Source organism: Cyprinus carpio, chromosome A13, assembly GCF_018340385.1.
Source record: "Cyprinus carpio isolate SPL01 chromosome A13, ASM1834038v1, whole genome shotgun sequence".
In the NCBI taxonomy this organism is placed as follows: Eukaryota; Metazoa; Chordata; class Actinopteri; order Cypriniformes; family Cyprinidae; genus Cyprinus; species Cyprinus carpio.
Window position 1 is genome coordinate 28,322,868 of NC_056584.1, and position 23,146 is coordinate 28,346,013.

The following is a 23,146-nucleotide window of genomic DNA, read 5'->3' on the forward strand; positions in this document are numbered from 1 at the left end:
TTTAATTTGATGCACTAAATATCTAAAACTGAATTAAAAATGTATTAACTACACAGACGTATTTTAAAAAAAAAAAACTACAAAAAAGGGCAAAAACACAAAATGTAAATACATTTTAACTACAAATTGAAATGGAAAATATAAAAATTAAAAACTACTAAAAAATAATAAAATTAAACTATAATATCTCAATTATAATAAAATAACACACACAAGCAAGAACGGATAACTTTGAATGCAATGTAAGATGCTTTGGATATAAATGCAATGTAAAATAACTATTGGGTAAAATAATGCTTTATTAATCTGACCTAAATAATGTAATTGTATTACTGTATTCCAATAGAGAATGACGCATGATTATTGTTATTTTCTACGTACTAACATTGCAAATTTTTCCACTTAATGCTTGCAGTGCATTGAGAGATTATTATCATCTGTAAGTCATGGAACAGATCTACAGGAAACACACACACACACACACACACACAGCTCATGTTTACAGTGCAGAGAGAGAGAGAGAGAGAGAGATGGGCGAGAGAGGCTGGGCGGGTGAAAAATCCTTCAGTGGATGTTTATTTGCTCTCAACAACCTCATAAGACGATCAATATTTTTAATTGGGGCCAAGTTATTATTTTTCACATCACTGCGCTTGGGGAGCAGAGTAAAGTGGCTCATATTTAGCACTAAAAAGATCGATATGACAGCCTCACCTTCACTGTGGCCCCTTACACACACTCACACGGCACACACACACATACTGCATGGGTTTACAGGCACTTACACACACACACACACACACGATTTACTCACCCCTGCTCAACCAATCTGACCACACACACACATACTGCATGGGTTTACAGGCACTTACACGTGTGTGTGTGTGTGTGTAGGATCACGCGTGTGCGTGTCAGAGGCGTGTTTCCTCTCTGAGGGCCGCTCATATCAGATGCATCTGTTTCTATATAATCCATTAGCCGCGTATATATTTTGCTCCAAATGTCTCCAGCACCTCGCCCTCATAATTCACGTCTGATGGCAGATTCATCGATTGTCGCTCAGCACACATTCCAGACGTCTTGGTCTGTGTGTGTGTGTGTGTGTGTGTGTGTGTGTGTATTTAGGAGAGCTTGACTGATGGTGTGTGTGAATTATCGCTCTACAATATTACTCCAGTGACGTCCGGCACATTCGAACACCTCTGTCCCGTGCTGGAATAAGAGACGCTGGATTCAGTTTGTGATATTTTATATTTGATATTATACATCTCAGACTACATCTATACATCTGAATAATAATACTTTTATTCAACAAGGATGCATTAAATTGATCAGAAGTGAGAGTGAAGACATTTATAATGTAAAGATTTCTATTTTAAATAAATGCTGTTCTTTTGAACTTTCCATTCATCTGTGAATCCTGAAAAATAAAATGTATGATTTCTGAAGATCATGTGACACTGAAGACTGGAGTAATGATGCTGAAAATACAGCTTTGATCACAGAAATAAATTACACTTTAACAGAGATTCACACAAAAAACAGCTGTGTTAAATTCTAATAATATTTCACAATTTTCACTGTATTTTTGATCAAATAAATGCAGCCTTGGTGAGCAGAAGAGACTTAAAACATATGTATATATATATGCATAAGGAGGGACTTTTAATCATAAACAAGCTCAAAATACTCTTATTTTGAAATGTATGTGCTCTACTACTTCAGCTGCTCTTAAAAAAACAAGAAAAAAATATAAAAAAAAATAACAACAATAACAAAAAAAAACATAAAATATATTAATAACAAATAATTATTAATAAATATAGACGAGCCTGAAATACACAGGACTCTTATTTTGAAATGTCTACTACACTTTACTACTTCAGCGGCTGATTCAAAATGAGACAGAAAATATGCATCTTATTTGTAATAATTTTTAAACATTAAAACTTCACTCCTTCAATCCTAAAACCTAATAAACCCTAAAACCTCAGCCTCTAATCAGCAATCACTAACATCATGACATCATGACCTCTTCCGCAATTAATAATTAAAGCCAGGGTCGAGGGGAGAGTCAGCGCGTGTTAGCAGGAGAACAGCGTGTCACCATTAATGCATTGTGACAGGAACACTTAATATCACACACACACGCGAGCCAGCGCTGTGGTAATAAGGGGCGGACATTAGTGCACATCATTACCCATGAGCCTCTGGGCCCCGGGGCAGAGCGGCATGATAAATATTAATGGTGTGGAACTAGTGAACGACAGCCGAATGATCAGAGATGCTTCCTCTAATTGACATTTTACCTCCTGTATACTTTACAAGAGCCGTAAAACACAGCTTCAGAGCCGCGGCTGTCACTCAAACACACACACACACACACACACACACACACACACACACACTCACTCACTCACACAAACAGACACACACACACACTCACCACACACACACACACACACACACACAAACACACACACACACACACACACCCACGCACACACACGCACACACACGCACGCACACACAACAACACTCTCAAACCACACTCACTCAAAACACACACACACACACCACACACAACACACACACACACACACCACACCACACACACACGCACACACACGCGCACCACACACCACACTCAACACAGACACACACACACACACCACACACACACAACACACACACTCACTCACTCACTCACTCACTCACTCACACACACACACTCACACAAACACACACGCACACACTCACTCAATCACACACACACACACACACACACACACACACACACACACACACTCACTCAAAACACAACACACGCACACCACACACCTCACACACACACACACACTCTCTCACACACACTCACTCAACACACACACGCACACACACTCTCTCACAACAAACACTCCAAACAAACACACACACACACACACACCCCTCACACCCACACACTCCCCAAACCACAACACACACACCACACACACTCTCTCAAACACACTCACTCAAAACACCACACACACACACACACACACACACACACTCTCACACACTCACTCAAAACACCACACACACACACACACCACACTCTCACACACACTCACTAAAAACACACCACACACAACACACACACACACCACACCACACACTCCAAACACAACTCACCTCAAAACACACACCACACTCTCACACACACTCAACACACACACACACACACACTCAAACACACTCACTCACTCACCACACACACACTCTCATCTCTCTCTCTCTCCCACAACACACAACACACACGCACCTCAAACACACACTCACTCACACACCACACACTCAAACACACCCACACAACACACACACACACACTAAAACCACACACACACACAAATTAATAATTAGTTTACATTAAAAATTTATAAAAACACTAAACTAAACCTAATCATTTGTATTGTTATATTGATTTGTATTACTTTTATATTATTTATAGGGGAAGTCGTGGCCTAATGGTTAGAGAGTCGGACTCCCCAAATCGAAGGGTTGTGAGTTCGAGTCTCGGGCCGGCAGGAATTGTGGGTGGGGGAGTGCATGTACAGTTCTCTCTCCACCTTCAATACCACGACTGAGGTGCCCTTGAGCAAGGCATTCGAACCCCCAACTGCTCCCCCCGGGCGCCGCAGCATAAAAATGGCTGCCCATTGCTCCGGGTGTGTGTTCACTGCTGTGTGTGTGTGTGTTCACCGCTCTGTGTGTGTGCACTTCGGATGGGTTAAATGCAGAGCACAAATTCTGAGTATGGGTTCACCATACTTGGCTGAATGTCACGTCACTTTTATATATATATATATACTTTTTAGTGTATATATATATTTAATGTTAAAAGTGTTAAAATTATATGAAAAGGTAAAATTGTAAAATAAAAATAATTACATATATAGAGAGAGCGAGAGAGAGAACAACATTTATTATATAGTAATAGAACCAATCATTTTTACATTACAAGATTTAGAAGAAAAAAGAATCTTTTCATCAAAGAGCTAAATCTCCCTCAGCGCCATGTCCCTATCTCATGAACACATCAAATGAAAAAACAACTCCACACTAAAAACAATCAACTTCATCACTTATCACCCCCATTCCTAAATTTCACAATCACGCTCTTATTATATCACTGCTCTTCCTCAGTTTTACAGTTCAACCGCTCGTAAATCAAGACACATTTACTGGAGATGAAAAATGATGTAGGATATGAAGTCTTGTTTGTATCATAATGCTTAAAACAAGAACTAATGTCTAACAACAGAGTCCAGAAGATCAACTTCATTCAGAGTTTACATATTTGTATGAATATATATAAAGTGCATAAATGGTCTATTAAGCATTAAATCTCACATTTATAAACATCTTGCCAAAATATGATACGTCTTCATCTCTGGGTTTCTGCTTCCATCTAGTGGCAGCAGCGGGAAACTCAGTCTGAACACACACTATTTAGGATATTACAAAACTAATATCATCCAGATATGGCTGTTCATAAACTCAGAACCCATGAAGACCAATATCTCGGCCAGAATCATTCACGACTGCTGAACTGCACAAGAATCTTTCTACAAATAAATACAGATTTAATTTAAAGTTTGTGCTGCTCTCGGCACAATGAACATAATTCTGCACATCATCAGCTCTTCACAAATAACAAAACCCAAAACACTACAAAAACAAAAAACATTCCACAACATCAAAAACCACAACAAAAACAAACAATACACATAACAAACATCACACTCATAACACAAACTCACACAAACACATAAACTCACACAAAGCTATAAATACTAAGAGTAAATCTAATAATAATAAGATCTTACAAAGATTAATAATAATTACTTCAAAAAATCTTTTAAAAAATATGAAATATAAAATAAAACACAACTCGAACTTAAACCGAAACATAAAACAAATATATAAAAAAAAAAAACAAGATTCAAACACATGCAACTCAATTTATGCTTCACAAGACTTCTTAAAAACCCAAGTTAATATATTAAATTAATATTACACATAGAGAGTTCTGCTCTTAGTTTAATTTTTATCTTGTAAAATAAACATTATTGGTTTTATATATATTCTACAGACTAATATTACACACCAAAACCATAAACACAAAAACTAAAATTACACACCTATCTGTACTCAATGAGACACTTTTAACTGTCTGTAATAAATCAGTCATCTGAACACATGAGAATCAGGAGACATGCAGCGCCCCCCGGTGGTTCTGCAGTGAACCTACAGACAGAAACACTGCTGAAAGAGAGACTCACTGTGAACTGCTCCTGGGATTTGTAGTTCTTGTCGAGGTAGACACGAGCGCGGCTGAAGTCCTTCAAGGCATCACTGGACAGCAGCTCTCTGACAAAACACACACATGACTTACTGATATGATGAAATTCTGCTGCTTGTGATGTAAATCAATGAGATCTTTATAACAGTAGAGCAGAAACTGACATAAACTGATCTAAATATGAGTCTGTGCTCTATATCTCCAGTAATGTGTCTCAGTGAGATGAGATGTAAATGATCAAACATATAATGCAGTGATTGAGAGATGAAGAAATAAAGGCTCCTCAGAAGATGTGAGATGTTCTGGAGGCTTGTGAAGATCATTCCTCCGCTGAGGAACAGTGAAAGTAAAGCTTCTGGAAACAAACGCTCCTCAAAAGATCCTGAGGATCAGATTTGAGACTCTAAAACATGACTGATGGAGAATCAAGTAAAGCTGAGCTGCTTCAGTCCAGTAAGAGTTCATCTGGAGATATTACTGCAGTTTTTCTGACAAAATCACTCAAGATCTGACACCAGAAGCAGCAGCTGAAGCTGATTACACTAAAAGAGCTCTGACTGGATAAAACACTCTAAACTATCAATCAGAGACAGAACACATGCAGCAGATCCAGTGTGAAACAGATTTAAATTACTAACTATGTGGTACATGACCAAAAAAAACACGGTAACACTGATGAACTTTCTGTCATTCGTCAGCGACGGCGTCTGCAGGTTGTTCTGGATAAACAGTTGAGCTGCTCAGGTGTGTGAGTAAATATTGGCTCTGGCCTTTATTAATGAGACGATATTGAAAACACACACACACACACACACACACACACACACACACACACACACACACACACACACACACACACACACACACACACACACACACACTGTTTGCTCAGGAACCGGATTCACAGCTCAGTTCAGGTGAAACACCTCCACGAGCCGAAGACTTACTTGATGAAGCTGTCCACGTGTGTCATAGACGCCTCGTAGTTCTTCCCTCCGACCTCCTGACAGTGAAGAGCCACGAAGAGCGGCCGGTGCGTCTGAACCGTCTGCAGGACGAGACGAGAGAGACGTGAGACGTGCTGGACACCAGGAGAGCAATCAAACTAAACACAATCCATTTACATCAATGACAGACTTAAACTGCACTGAAGGTGTACATGTGATCCGTTCATGCATTCAATAAAATAAGATGGAAAACATGATCAGTACAGGGTTAACTAAAGCTATAGCCATTGATATTCTTATTAAATTACATATTATTAAAAATTTTTGAAATAAAAAAAAAGGATATTTAAATATATATAAAAAATATACATAAAACGTATAAATACATATATATAAAATATATTTTTATTTATAATATTTTACCATATTTATTATATATTTATTATGTATTATTTTAGTCAGGGTTATTATGGTCGACTAAACTGAAACTAAAATCAAAACCATAAAAATGCACATTTTCATTTTTTGAAATAAATATAATAAACATGAACTTTAATATATCTATCTATCTATCTATCTATCTATCTATCTATCTATCTATCTATATATTTATTGTATTTCAGCTAGTGCTAAGGCAACATTTCTCATTTTCATTTAGTTTAAAATGATGTATTAAAATAAAAATCTAAGCTGAAATAAAAATTAATAAAAACTACATAAACACATAAAACATAAAAAAAAACTATTAAAAAATTATACTTAACACTGATGTTAACTAGTTTCCAATGAACCATTTTCTTATTTTCATTTAGCTTAACTTTATGTACTAAAATAATTTAAACTGAAAAAATGAATAAAATAAAAAAAAAAACACAACAACACAACTAAACCTTTTATGAAAAAAGCCAAAACAGCTAAACAATCAAGATGTAAGCTGACTATTTATTTAAATAATAATAAATAAGTCAAATAAATATTATAGAATAAATAAAAATAAATACTAAAAAATATTTAAAAAAATATAAAAAAAAATTAAAAAAAAGTAATAAAACAATAATAAAATAAAATAATAAGACTATAAATATATAAAATGAAATGTATAAAATATACAAATATGAAATAACATAAAATAAATTTTAAATAAATAAATAAATAAGAGCACCCATGTTGTAGTGCACATCCAGAAACTTCTGATAACTACTAAACATTTAAGGGAAGTTCAAAATCACAGCGCTGTAAAAGATATGAATGTGAATAACTGAAGGTGAATGAGATTAATCGTCCAGCTCTGCAGGAACACAGGTCCGGCAGCGGTCCAGAGGTGTCGACCCGCAGCAGATAATCCATACGGCAGTGAATTACACGCTCGCAGGAGCCCGGGTCAAGGGCTACATCACTGTCAGGCAGGATTTGTGAGGAGCAGGACAGAGCCACGAGACACGACACGCTACGATCAGACCCGCAGTATTCTGGCTAAAAGCTGAATCAAATCAATGTAGATGTGCAGCAATAACACTATAGATTTCCCATCAGCCCCTGCCCTGAGGTTTCCTCTGATGGACTCCCTGATTAGTGCAGCTCTCAGTGTGTGTGTGTATGTGTTAGTGTGTGTGTGTGCGTGTGTGTGTGCGTGCGTGCGTGTGTGTGCATGTGTGAGTGTGTGTGTTGTCTGTGTGTGTGTGTGTGTGTGTGTGTGTGTGTGTGTGAATGTTTGTATGTGTGTGTGTGTGTGTGTGTGTGTGTGTGTGTGTGTGTGTGTGTGTGTGAATGTGTGTGTATATATGTGTGTATGTGTGTGTGTACATATGTGTGTGTATGTATTTGTGTGTGTGTGTGTGTGTTGCGTGCGTGCGTGTGTGAATGTGTGTGCGTGCGTGTGTGAATGTGTGTGCATGCGTGGTGTGTGCGTGCGTGTTATATATAGTATATATATATGGTAAACAAGGCAAGGCAAGTTTATTTATATAACACATTTTGTACACAATGGTAATTCAAAGTGCTTTACATAAAAGAAATAGTCATGAAAAAATAAAAAATAAACAACAAAAATAAATCAAGTAAATTAAAAACTTTGAAAATAATTAAAAAATTGATATAAAATGATTTTAAAACTGTTAAAATAGAAAATCATTATGCATAAAATACAGTGCAATCAGTTCAGACATCACACAGTAATCATTCAATAAATGCACAGCTGAACAGATGATCATAAAGACTTAAAAGGGACTAAAGCTAAAGCACAACCAAACCCTACCTCAACCTGAATCCAACTCCAGCTGCCAGTAACATAATAAAGCAATCATCACTATTACTAGGTCTCTGGAGCATGCAAACAACCCAAAGTCCATCAGAAGTCCAATAAAAATGTAGCACAGTTCTGACAGTATTACAAGTTCTCCACATTCTTATATAAGTTATATAATATACAAATTAGGGCTCACCCCGAATAGTGAAGATTCGATGCTTCAATAGGAGGAGCCCGATTCAACTATTAATCTCACAGTCGAATATAACATCAGTAATAATAACATTTTAATTCATTACACAACTTCTCCTTAACGAAAACATCACCAACCACAAAACATAATAATCTAAAAAAACTATCCTGCAAGATTCAACTGTAAATCCTGTCGGGGACACCCCTAATACAAATATTAGTTTAAAAACTTAAGTGAAAATTAGAATGAAGCTTTGGCAACTAACTGAAACAAGTTTAATTTGAATAACATAAAATTAAATATTAACATTTTTTTTAAAAAATACAAGAGATAAAAGCACTTAACATTACAAAAAAATTAAGTGAAATGAAAATGAAAAAGTGCAACAAAAAAATTATTCAAAATACTGAAAAAAGCTATGATAATGAGGATTACATTATAATAATAATAATTAGGGGACCTCAGCACAAGATCAAAATCAAATTAAAATCATTCTAAATAAAATTTAAACAAGCTAAAACAACTAAAAATCAAGATGTAAGCCAAAATATTTCTTTTTTGTTTAAGAATCAGGATTCCTGTGAACTTGGAAAACTGGGATATATGTGGAAGTTTTCAAATGATTTCCAGATCTATAAAAGTCTTAAAAATTAATTTTAAAAAACAATAATAATAATAAAATTAATAAAATCTTAAAATATCATGGAAATCTCTAGTATGAATAACTAAATAATTACATTTTTATAGTTTTGTTGTTGTTGTTGTTTTATTATTGTCATTTATGTTTGTCTTAAAAAACATTCATTCTAGAATTATACGCCTATTATGATTTTTTTCATTATTAATGATTACTTTAATACATCACGCTTATTTTCTGTAAATAAAAAACTCAGTCTGAAGAAGCGCTGATGTAGATCTCCGTACAGACCAACACAATATCTACACGAGTGTTTACTGTTATATAAAAGAGCTATTAATAACACACCTGTCAGCACAAGTTAAACCATGTGGATGCCAAACAAAAAACATATTAATGTACTAATGTTCAGTCATCAGAAGCCTTGCTCAGACAAAACGATGCTTGAAAAACAAAACAAACGGAGCGATGCGGTTAGTAATGTGAGTGGTTTTATATTTTGAGATGAAAACTAATGTTCAGTCATCAGAAGCCTTGAGATAAAAAACAAAAAACAAAAACATAAATATAGTCAAAGGTGTCCAAATGTTTTTCACTGATGAACATGTTTCTGTGTCAGTGGCACATGATCATATGACACACAGTACGCACTGTGTTTTTTTTTTTATTTAATATTTTCTTTTATTTCAGTTAACATATATTTCATATTAATATTATGTCAAGTTGTGAAAATGTTTTTTTTTTCTTTTTATGGTTTTAGTTTCCTTTTAAATTTCTGTTTTAGTTAATAATAACCCTGTCGCTCACATGTGCTTTTTACACAGTTGAACCAGCTTTATTCAAACACTGCGAGTCTCAGAGTTTCTTACTATCAAACTAAACAACTGCTGAAAATCTGCTAAACACTGATATGATGTGAGCCAAAAAAACAGAGAATAAAATAAAGCTGCTTTCCATGACGTCACTGCAGCTCAAGACTCGCAGGAGTTTACAGGTTTTCCCTGAACAACACACACACACACACACACACACGCTCAAACACACACACACATACACACACACACACACACTCAAACCACACGCGCACACACACACACACACTCAAACACACACGCACACACACTCAAACACACACACACACTCACTCAACTCAAACACACGCTCAAACACACACCATAACACACACACACACCACACACACACTCAAACACACACTCAAACACACACACACTCACACACTCAAACACACGCTCAAACACACACACATACACACACAAATTACACACTCACACACACACACACACACACCACACACACACACCACACACACACACACACACACACACACACAATCAAACACACCACACACACACAAACACAGACACACACACAATCATGCCACACACACTCACACACCACAAAACCCACAAACACACACCACACACACACCACAATCAACACACACACTCACACACACAGACAAACAAACACAGACACACACACACTCACACACACACACACACACAAAACACACACACACACACACACTCACTCACACACACCCACCACAAACACACACACACACAAAAAAGACTTTTTGTGCCATATTTCCTTCTCAATTTATTTTCGCTGAGGGCTGAATTCTGCCAACAATACCAAGCCAAGGGCCACTGACCTATATATAATTATACATAATTGTTATTATTATTACTACAATTCTTAAATTATTGTTGCTTTTGTTAAAATAATCACAAGATGGTCACAAGATAAATATTCAGATGTCCCCCCCAGTAGTCTGTTTTATTCAAACAATTATGAACATTCTTGCATTTAGATACAGAAGGACTTTGCCTGTTGAATATTAAGAACAAAAAATCTGGATCTCCATGTCTGTCATCCAAATCAGCTGCTCCTGCTCATCTCCAGCCGGGATCTCGTCTCTCCACCAAACCTTAACACAGATTCACCCAACAAAACACTAAGTCATATTTTGGGCGATCAAACTGTAACACTGTGTGTCCCAATCAGACACGACGCGATAGAAAGTATCTTTTCCATGTAGTTTCTGTCCTGACTCCCGCGACAGTGACACGTGACAATAAGCAACACGGAATTCTATTTTAGAAATGGTTTATATTTTTTGCGACGTCGCAGCAGGAACAACAAACAAAATATGACAGTGATAATCTCAGATAATGATTAAGTGCTTTATTCAATGTTAAAAGTGTCTAATGTGAGTTTGAATATTATTTTGTCTTATCTTTATAGTCCTAGTGAAAGCAACAATAGATATTGTACGCTCAGGTCCGGTATAGACATTAATATAGCTTTCTGATGCTGCGTTTGAATCTTCATGCCACATTATCTGAAATTAGCTCGGGCAAACTTTTTTCTCTTTACATCTAGAGTTGTGCAATTAATCGAAATACAGGTTCGATTTCGGCCTCCAACGATTATGAAAGTACAATAATCAAGATAAATCAATTATCGCACACCACTCCGGCTCCGAATCAGCAAAATCATGTAACGTGACTTTCGCAAAATGGAACGTGCTTGATTAATTAAAGTTTACTAGACAAGTGAACGTTTAGCTTAAGATGCGTGCAAATAAATGCTAAAATGTATCAAAATAAGGCGCTAAGACGGACGAGTGAAGTGAACGTTTAGCTTAAGATGCGTGCAAATAAATGCTAAAATGTATCAAAATAAGGCGCTTGGTGATTAATCACATAAACCCTCGTCGGTTATGTAGTAAGTGAACACAAACAGCTGAGAATGAAAATACGTGTGTAACAGTAAATGTGAGCCGTGCAGCTCTTAAAGTGACAGCAGCCTAATATTCCTGCTGCTGAGTGTGTGCTTGATATTAATCAAACAACAAAAGACAGAGAAAATCACACACTGCTCCTGACTGAAGGACTTTTGTAGCTTTACTAAGAAACAAAGGAAGAATAATTACAACAAAGAACAATACTCTTTTTTTCACATTTATATCTTTTTCTATTTTAATTCCCCCTTAACTTTTTTTAATTTTTTTTATTACGGACCATTTTTTCAATATTTTTGTTTTGTTTTTTACTTATATGAGTTACACTAGTATTCTTCTGTGGTTCTGAGAACTGTGAAATTCCACTGGTCTCTAAAATGTAGATGCCATAGCAACCTTATTTACAGAAAATATATATTTGATATACATCGCTATCTTTAGATAAATCACTTGTATAGAGTTTTGGTCATGTGGCTTACTCATAATCGTGTTAAATAATCATGATTAGAATAAAATCCAAAAACCAAAAAGCACCATCAAAAATCAAAAACATAAAACACAATTTACAAATTTGTCAAATCATTATTAAAAGCATATTAAGCTGTGAAAACTTGTGCCGTTCATGTCTAAGGCCTTTTTTTACTTTATTTAATTAGCTTAGTATGAAATACTTAATAGAAACTGGTGTTGAAAACTGAAATTTCACTGATATCTAAAATTTTTATATAACATAGGAACCTTATTTCCAGCAAAATATACTTGATATACAGCCTATATATCGCTATTGTAGTAAAAAAAAAAATCTCATATAAAATTTGATCATATCACCCATGCTAATTGCATTAAATAATCATGATTACAATATCAACTAAAATAATTACCAATATGTTTTTGGCTGTAATTGATCAGCCCTAATAGCTAAAAATACATTTCTCTATTTTTTCCACAATATTCAATATACATCAATATAATATACATCAATTATTTTGTTATTTTTTAATTATTTTTTTTTAAATAACAAAAAATAAAAGTAAAGTTTAAATTTGTTTCTATATAAAGGTAACAATATAAAAATAAATAATGAAATAAAAATATGATAATGAAATTAAATGTGCAATTTTCCTACAAAAAGCAGTGATTGTTGCAACAACAAAGCAAGTTTTTTGAAGAACAATAAACACCCTTCACAGAACAAGTGTGAGGTCATCGTTTTCAACGCACCGGTTGTGACATCAGTGTCAGACAGTGATGTCATAAAGGTGACCAATCACATCTGAGCTCCACTGGAGGGGCGGAGCCTGTCAAACAGAGGACGAGATCAGAAGAGTTTCTTACCTGGCAAAACCCCCCAAACACAACTCAAGGACTTCCTCAGGCTCAAAGGCTAGAAAGAGAAACGAAATAAGTAATAAGTCATAAGTTCAGTTCAGTGATACTTCACGAAGACCCGCCTTAATTACATGCTTTTGGTAGATTTGTCAGCTTACACTGAATTCAAGGAGCACATTCACAGTTTATCAGTTCTTTATACTAAACTCAGAACATGAGAGGTAAACTGATTCATCACAAATTATCATTAATTAAAACTAAAACCATAAAAATTACTTGAAATAAAATTTTAACTACTTTGAAATAAATTTTAAATATGTTTAAAAAAAAAAAAAAAAAAAAAAAAACAACATTTTACTTAAGCTCGTTGGCAAGGCAACATTTCTCACTTTTGTTTATTTTCAGCAGAAACAATTATAACAGTATATCCTAACCTGAAACCTAAGGACAAGCTCCTTTAAGATTGTGTGCAAACATACAGTTGCTGGTATTTCTCAAATACTAAAGAAGTCAACGGGATCCGAAACTTGGCTGGGTGAATAAATGATGACATAAATCCCTTCAAATCCACATGAGCAGTGTGGCTGATATCAGCATGCAGTGACGCGGATTAAAGCATCTGCTGCTCTACATGAATAAATAGATATTACAATAACTCAACTAACAGAACAATCAATATACCCCCCGAACACTCAATATTCTGCTGGAAACCCTCTTGTTTGTAGGGAGAATAAATAGTCAACATGATTTCAGACATCAGCTCAATCATGAATTTCAAGACATAAGACACACACTCAAATACAGAAAAAATGCAAATATCACACACACACACAGAGTGACTCTACACACCGCACAAGACTATATAAGGACACACACACTGAACCCTGACATTACAGACACAGAGGGAAACACTGCACTGCTGCATATATGCAAATATGGCCTGCTGCAACCACACACACACACACACACACACACAGAGAGACACACACACACACAGAGTCATATAACAACTGTCATTTTTCTGTTTCTCTCAAAAAGAGAGAATTCTCTTAAAAGCTTGAAAAATCCTCCAAAAACCAAAAGAACTAAATCAAACTACATTCTACTACAAAAAACACACACACATGCAGCAGAGAGGACGGGGCGATCCTGAAGAGCCGCGGGTCACTGCAGGTTCATCATCAGATCTGAGCCGTGACCTTCAGCTCAAGCAGCACTGAGCTCCTCCAGAGCACCAGCTAAAAACACCAGCTCATCAAAAGTTAATTTGCAGTTAATTAGAGAGGATATCCACTGGAGACCAGCAGCGCCTCTGCAGCGATCCGGCCTGGTTTACGCTCCCTCCGGGGATCAGAGCGCTCCGATTTAGCCGAACGTATTTCAGGAGCACCGTGAGAATATGCCTTTAAACAGAGAGTGAAACCACGAGCTGAACACAGCAGAACAACAGCGAGCGCTGGGATAACAGGTGCTTCCAGCAGTGCTGCTTTCAGAGCAATACCTCACAATTCTGAAAAAAAAAAAAAGAGCGTTTCAGTTCCCCGTGCCCTTTAGGTTCAATCGCTCACGGTTTACTGCACTTCTACAGATCAAACACATCAAAATAAAAACAAAAGAAACACACTCACCGCTGATCACGTCACAATACTACGGTACTTTGCGAGATACTCTAGTACTTCAGTTCAGTGGCATGTCACATTCATAGCAAGAAACAAGTCAAGCTTTTATTCGAGTGGAAAACATCAGGGAACCCGTTAAGGTTCAGAGAGAGATCAGGTACAAAAACATCTCATTACAAATCGAGCGCATCGCTGCAATCATCACACATTCATGCGGCGCAATACAGTGAAACGCCAGCATCTCCTGAAGAGCAGAGGTGCATCATACGGCAAAACAGAGGCGGACCTCTGGACAAACGCCCGCCTGAATGTTTTGGCAGTCGCTAACGGTCCAGAAAACGGAGGAGCTGACGGTGAGCCGTCTGTGACGGGGTGTCCTTAAACAAACATCCCCGCACTTACTGCTGCATTACCAAGCTCGTGTCACACAACTGACAGAACGATCCAGAACAACACAATCAAGAGGTCATGCCTCAGTTATCATCAAAGAACATGTCAGTGTTATATCAGCAGAGATGGACCGTCAGGAAAACCAGGACACAGAGGTCTATAGAGAGGCACGTCAGTGCTAAAAAACTACTGACTGACAGAGAGAGAGAGAGAGGAGAGGAGCGGAGAGTGGGCTGGTCTCCACACAGACGGATGGAGCTCCGTCTCTGATTTGGCTGCTGGAATCTCTCGTGGGGAACCTGGCTTGGCTCGTGTTTCTGCCATCACTGGGACTGGTTTTTATCCAGTTCGAGAACGCATGAGAGTCACGACACAGATCTCATGATTCGATTCAAAACTTAATAAATTATTAAGAGTTAAAACTAAGAGTTCAAACTATTACAAAAATTTTACTTTTGTGTTGTATACGGAATATTAAAAAAAAATTATATATTTCATATTAAGCATTTCAGTTAAAACGTATGTGTTATTTTACTATAATTGAAATGCTACTGTAGTTTTTATTTGATTTGAAACCATTTTTATTTGGCGTTTTATTGCTCAAGGGTACGTGTAGCTCTCACGTGTATGCCCCCCAGGAAAACACACATAAATGCCCTTAAAAAGGGACTTTTTTCCCATTCATTCTGAGAAAACCTTCTATAAGCATATCTCCAGGACACTGTGTGTATGATTATTACGGTCTTGTATAGTGACTTTTGTTTTGTATAACCGCTTTATGCTTTATGATTGAACCCCCAGATAATGTGGTACCGAGGTGTATGGTCTCCTGCCTTCCTATCAAATTCATCCTCATTTAAGGCCCTACACATTGATGTTACAATCACCTCCTCGTAGCATGCATTGTGTTCTTGTTATATTAATTCAGAACATAAAGGGACATGAAGTTATCATTTCTCAGAGTTGAAATGAAATTACACTGAATGTATGCTGAACAAACAGATTAGTTGGTGGTAGTTTTCACTGGCAGCTGATATAACACACAGAGAAAACACACGTGTGCCGCATCTATGCAAACAAAGCCAGCAAACACAGAGCAGAGGACGATACAGTCACGGTAACCATACACAGACCTCATCACCAGCATGTGTGCTTATATTTATAGCGTGAAGACACACACACACACACAAATACAAGCTCACACTCACACACACGCTCACACACACCACCACGCTACTTAGTTGACTGTTTTCCGTCAATTAACGATGACTCGATCATAGAAATTTAAATCGCGCTACTAAACTACGGATATCGGCCGAAATGCCGATATATCCCAAAATGACAAACATTGGCTCGCATTATTTTATTGCCCGAGAACCGTCTCACACACACCACACACACACACCCACACACACACACACCGCACACCAACCGTACCGCAACACATACACCTCACGCAGCACAACACTCACTCACACACACACACACACAGCAAACACGACACCCTCACTCACACCTCCCACACACACACACACACACTCACTCACTCACTCACTCCTCCCACACGCACACACACACACTCACACACACACGCACTCACTCACCACAGCATCACACACTCACTCACTCTCACCACACGCACACACACCCTCACTCACTCACACATGCGACCACACCCACATACACTCTCACAAAACACACACACACACTCACTCACAGACCCATCACAGCAGAGACTCCCTCACTCACTCGAACATGTCGCACACATATCCCACACTCACACACCCACCCCCACACGCGCACACCACACACCACATCACTCACTCACCCACTACCCACACAACACACACACACCTGACCCACCCCCCATCACCCCACCCCCCCTCCCCCACACCACACATTGCCACACACACACACACCCACTGCCTCCACCACACACACACACAAAGCCATTACACTCACTCAACGCGTCACACACACACACTCCACGCACACACATGCCACAATCACTCACACACACACACACCCACACACCCCCCACACACACACACCCCCGCCACACCCCACCCACCCACACACACACCCGCCGACTCAATGATCACACCCCCCCCCCACCCACACACACACACTCACACCATCCTCACTTCACCCCCCCCCGCACACCATCTCCCCCCCCCCCCCCCACCCCCCCACCCCCCCCCCACCCCCCCCCCCAACACCCACAACACACACACACACTCACCTCCTCACACACACACACCCCCACTCACGCATACCTCACCCACCCTACACCACCACCCTCCCACACACACACACCCTCACCCTCACCACCCACACACCCCCCCCCCACACCACACCCACCCCCCACCGCACTCCCCACCCCCCCACACCCCCACCCCCGCCACACACCCCCACACCCCCACCCGCCACCCCACCCGCACCCTGCCCCCCCCCACCCACACCCCCCCGCGCCCCACACACCACTCACCCCCCACCCAACGCCACACACACCCACACCACACTCCCCCCCCCCACACACACACACCCACACGCGCACCCCACCCACACACCACACCCCCCCCCACACCCCCACACACCCACCCCCCCCCCCACACCACACCACCCACACCCACCACCCACACCCACACCCCCCCCACTCACTCACACACACACAACACACCCACACACACACACACCCACTACACACCACATCACACACACCACAAACACACACGCACACCCCACTCACCCCCCCCCCACACCCACCACCCACCACCCACACCCCACCCACACACTCCCACACACACACCCACACCCCACCCCACACACCCCCCCCCACACACACACACCCCACCCACCCCCCCACCCCCCCACGACGCGCAACACACAGCTCACTCCCCCACTCACACACACACACACACTCACACACTGCACTCTCACACACCCCCACACACACACACACCAATCACTCACACACACACGCACACTCCCGCGCACACACACACACACACTCACACACACACTAACCCACGACACTCTCACACACCCACATACGCACACCCCACACAACCCACACACACACTCACACACACACACGCACACACACTCACACTCACACACACACACACACACACACACCACTCACACTCACACACCGATAATCGCACACCCACGCGCACACACACACTACACTCACACACACGACACTCACTCACTCTCACACAAACCGCACACACACCACAGCACACCCCACACAGACACTCCACTCACTCACGCACACACACAACACACCAGAAAGCACACAACACACACGCACACACACACACTCACACACACACATTTCACACAACACACACACACCCACACCCACACACACGCGCGCACTACACCCCACACACACACTCACTTCACCTACCTCACTACACCCCTACACACAGCACACACACACACGCACGCACTCAGTCACAACTCACTCTCACACAAACACACGCACACACACCACACACCCCGCACACGCGCCACACACACCACACACCACCCACTCACGCACGCCACCAACTCACACGCGCATCACACACACGACGCACACACACACTCACCACCACACCAAACACACCACACACACCCGCACACACACACACACACCCACACACACACACACACACCCCTCACTTCACACAGCTCACCCAACACCTACACCCTAAATGCGCGCACACACACCACACACCACACACCGCACTCACTCACACACCACGCGCACACCACACCACCACCCACACCACACACCACCCTCACACACAGTCACACACTTAACACCACACACACACACACACACGCGCGCACACACACACACACACACACACACACTCACAACACCCACCACACACACGCGCACCACACAACCAACACACACCACCCAGCGCTTGCGACCACCACCACACACACACACGCCACTCCCTCACTCACTCACACACACGCGCACCACAGCACGAGCACACACACACACACACACTCACATTCACCCCCACCACACACACTAACTCACTCACACACACTCAATCACTCACTCACACGCCACACACCCGCCTCACAAACCAACACTCACTCAAACACACACGCGCGCACACCACACCACTCACTTCACAACACACGCGTGCGGACACACACTCCAACACACGCGAGCACACACATTCACTTCACTGTAGCTCTCGCGCAACTCACCTCTCACACACCACCCTCGCGCGCGCACACAACACACACAACACACACACACACCACACACACACACACACACACAGCCATACCCCCACACCACCCACACACACCCTTCATTATCCACTCCTCAATCAGTATTATATGCTACTGTGTTCACCTGATACCTATACTAAATCCACTCTCCACCCGAGACTTTGAGGGCAGCGCAGTGATGAAGAGCCAAGAAACATAGAGCATTTCTATTCAACATAAGGAGTCCAGAGAAAACCGAGGCGGGTTTGCAGGAAGTCCTGTTTTTTCTTTCTCCCAGGGTTGGGTCCCCATCTGCTTTTTTGAAAAAAGGGGGGGGGGGGGGGGGGGGGGGGGCCTAGTTCATTAATCCTGATGATCGATCATCAAACAAGCAAGATAAGCAGCAGCTCATGAACTAACACTGATGTGTCAATGATGAGACCACATTCTAACATCTCAACATCTTCAAGCACACCCACACTCGTTCTTGATATCAATATGAATTATGAAACACTGTATCATGTGATTTCCCAAACCACCCTAATCTTATCTAATCCTAATGCAGACCCTTAATATGACTGTCTGAATATGAAATGTGTGAGTTATTGAGTTTTTTGATTTGATGATACTTTTATTTTTCTATGTTTTAAATTTCAATGATGTTTAGAATTGTTTTGTTTTTTTACGGCGCCCGATTCTTTTACTTCCATTTGAAGTGTTAGACGATCTACACACACTGTCACATTATCAGATCTGAAACACGGTTTGTGTCATATAACACTGAAAGGAACAGGTCATCTTTTCAGCACTACATAAGGATCCTGACGAAACAGCCAAGAACACAAGGCAAAGTTCTCCAGTTATGGCTCTATATCAGAGGTGTCAGGACTGACTCCGAGATCCCAGCGGACCGCACTGATGCATTCTGGGAATCAACAGCGTGATTAGTGAGGCAACAGCACAGCAACTCCATCAACATTACCCTCCGTACACCTCCCCCCACCACGGCCGGCAACAACCGCTTGCCACGCAAACCATACCAACCACCAGCCTCAAGCACAGGAACGCGCAATCCCCCCCCCCGCCCACCCCCAACCCGCCTAGTCCTCCTTCAACCCAAAAGACCCGCTCTCTCAAGCTACTCCAACCTAAGCATACCACCAGCCCGCCACACTCACTCACTCCTGATCACACCATCGCAACCTCGCATACCTCTCTCCTCACTCAACCCTACATTTTATTATTATTATTATTATTATTATTATTATTATTATTATATTACAATGTAAAAAACTATTAAACATTATCAATAATAATAATAATAAAAAATGCAGATATTTATGTTTTAATAATATATATTCTTATTAATAACATACACTTTTTATTTCTTTTTAAATTCACACATTTTTTTTGAAATAAAACTATATATATACAGTATATATATATATATATATATATATATATATATATATATATATATATATATATATATATATATATAGATAAGAATCAAGATATTTATATAAATTTTTGATTATTAAAAAATATTAAAGTATTATTATTATTATTATTATAAAATCATCATCATCAATCTGAAAAAAAAATAAGATATTTACATTTTTTAAATATATATTATTAATAATAAATACACAATTTTATTTTAAAAAATCACATTTTAATAATAATAATAATATTCATATTAATATTGCTTCTTCTTATAAATAGTACATATTAGTTATATCCAAAAAAAAAATAAAAAATAAAATAAAATACAAAAAACACACAGTACAATTTGTATGTGTCTGAGGAACTAATATAAACTATTTCATCAGAGAGTACTGTAGATGCAAAGGTGTTTATGGTCAGAGAGAGCCACACAAGGGAGTGTGTATGACTGCGAGGTGTTTACTGAAGTAGCACAGTATTACCGTAGTACTGTCACAGTGCATCTATATAAAGCTGTGCAGGACGCGACAGCTGACCCTCGTGCAATGACTCAGAGACACTCTCAAAATACACCACAGTTGAACATCTGACCTCATGACCTTTCACCCTTACCTGACCTCTGACCTCCATCGGGTACAATGAGAGCCGCTCTCTGAGACGACATCTACAAACACAACGGCCTCCAGAAGTTGAGGCGTTCTTTGCACTCGGTGTGCTGACAGAGAATCACACACACACTCCGTCTCCGAGGTAAAAGCCAAGCAGGAAGCGCTCACAAAAGCGAGGGGGGGACGAGGAAAGCTGGACTTCCTGTTCAGCCGATCACTGACCCACTTCCATCAGATCAGTCCGGCTCTTGAGACAATTACAATTTTAACTAAAATAAAAGTCAAATGAAGAAAGCTGAAAACATAAAATAACAAAATCAATTCAAAAACTGTAATAGTCAAAGAACACTAAAAATAAAACTGACTGGGGAGGTTCCTCTCACTGCAAAACAAATCTTTTAAAATGTAACAGTATTCAGAATAGAACAAAGAAAGAAACATCTAAAAGGCGCTAAAAACAAACACAAACAATTACACTGGCATTCTTTAGAAACAACATTATTATAACCATCACGCTCATTTATTTAAAGAGAAACTGCATCTAGCAGCATGTGAAAAATGTGCAATACAAATCAGCGTTATTTTTAGTATAAGTGAGATATTATTATAGTTTTTTATTAAGATTTTATTTGAAATTCTTAGCAATTTGATTGTGCGTTTCTGTCATTGTCATTCGTTTTTGTGTGTATATATATTTTAGATTTCAACAGTTTTTAATTATTTTGAGTTATATCAAGCTAAATGAAAATGAGAAATATTTATCTTGAAACTATTTGAAGCATATATATATGGCCCATAATCCACTGAACTCCTCGGATACAGACGGATCTTCCTGTTCTCTTATCTCCCCGCTGCTCTCGGCTCTCAGCTTCCTGTTTACTGATCAAGCAGGACAAACGCAGAAAGCATTTCACGGTCCGTCACATCTGCAGCATGAGGCCTGATAGAATGTAATTTTAGTTTTCCTGCTCCAGACAATGAAGCAGCGCTGAAGGAAGTTCACCCACACAACACCATCTCAGCCCGCCCTGAATATGTTTATGATGGCACAACCACTTACATTAAGACACTTACGATGGAGGACAAGAAAGACCTGAGCCAGAAATGGTCGAGGAAAATACCTGTTCAGGGACTTTAACACGTGCGATGTGAGCCCTGTGATTTTCACAATGCAGAAAACGTGAAATCCAGTCAGAAAAAATTTATTTACTGTAAAACCACGAGATTCAAGAAGATTAATTTATTTTAAAAATAGTTGAAAATTCTATAGCCATTAACAATAATAATAATTCATTAAAACATTATTTTAAGGAACACAATTTTTCTTTCAACAGTAAGCCTCTCTTCGTGGCTTGTTGGCCAAATAATTAATTGTTTAAATTTTATTTGATTGC

At 39.5% G+C, this 23,146-nt stretch overlaps 1 protein-coding gene across 1 annotated transcript in view; it reads right to left on the reverse strand.

The window, feature by feature from the left end:
- Positions 1–21,808, reverse strand: part of LOC109094342 (inositol polyphosphate-5-phosphatase A-like) — a 124,306-nt gene extending 102,498 nt beyond the window's left edge. Inside the window, exons 1-4 of the mRNA XM_042769622.1 lie at positions 21,757–21,808; positions 13,469–13,491; positions 6,292–6,392; positions 5,325–5,412 (exon numbers count right to left, since the gene is read on the reverse strand). Of these exons, the coding sequence (XP_042625556.1) occupies positions 5,325–5,412; positions 6,292–6,392; positions 13,469–13,491; positions 21,757–21,808 (264 nt within the window). The remainder of the gene's footprint in view (positions 1–5,324; positions 5,413–6,291; positions 6,393–13,468; positions 13,492–21,756) is intronic.
- Positions 21,809–23,146: the final 1,338 nt, after the last annotated feature.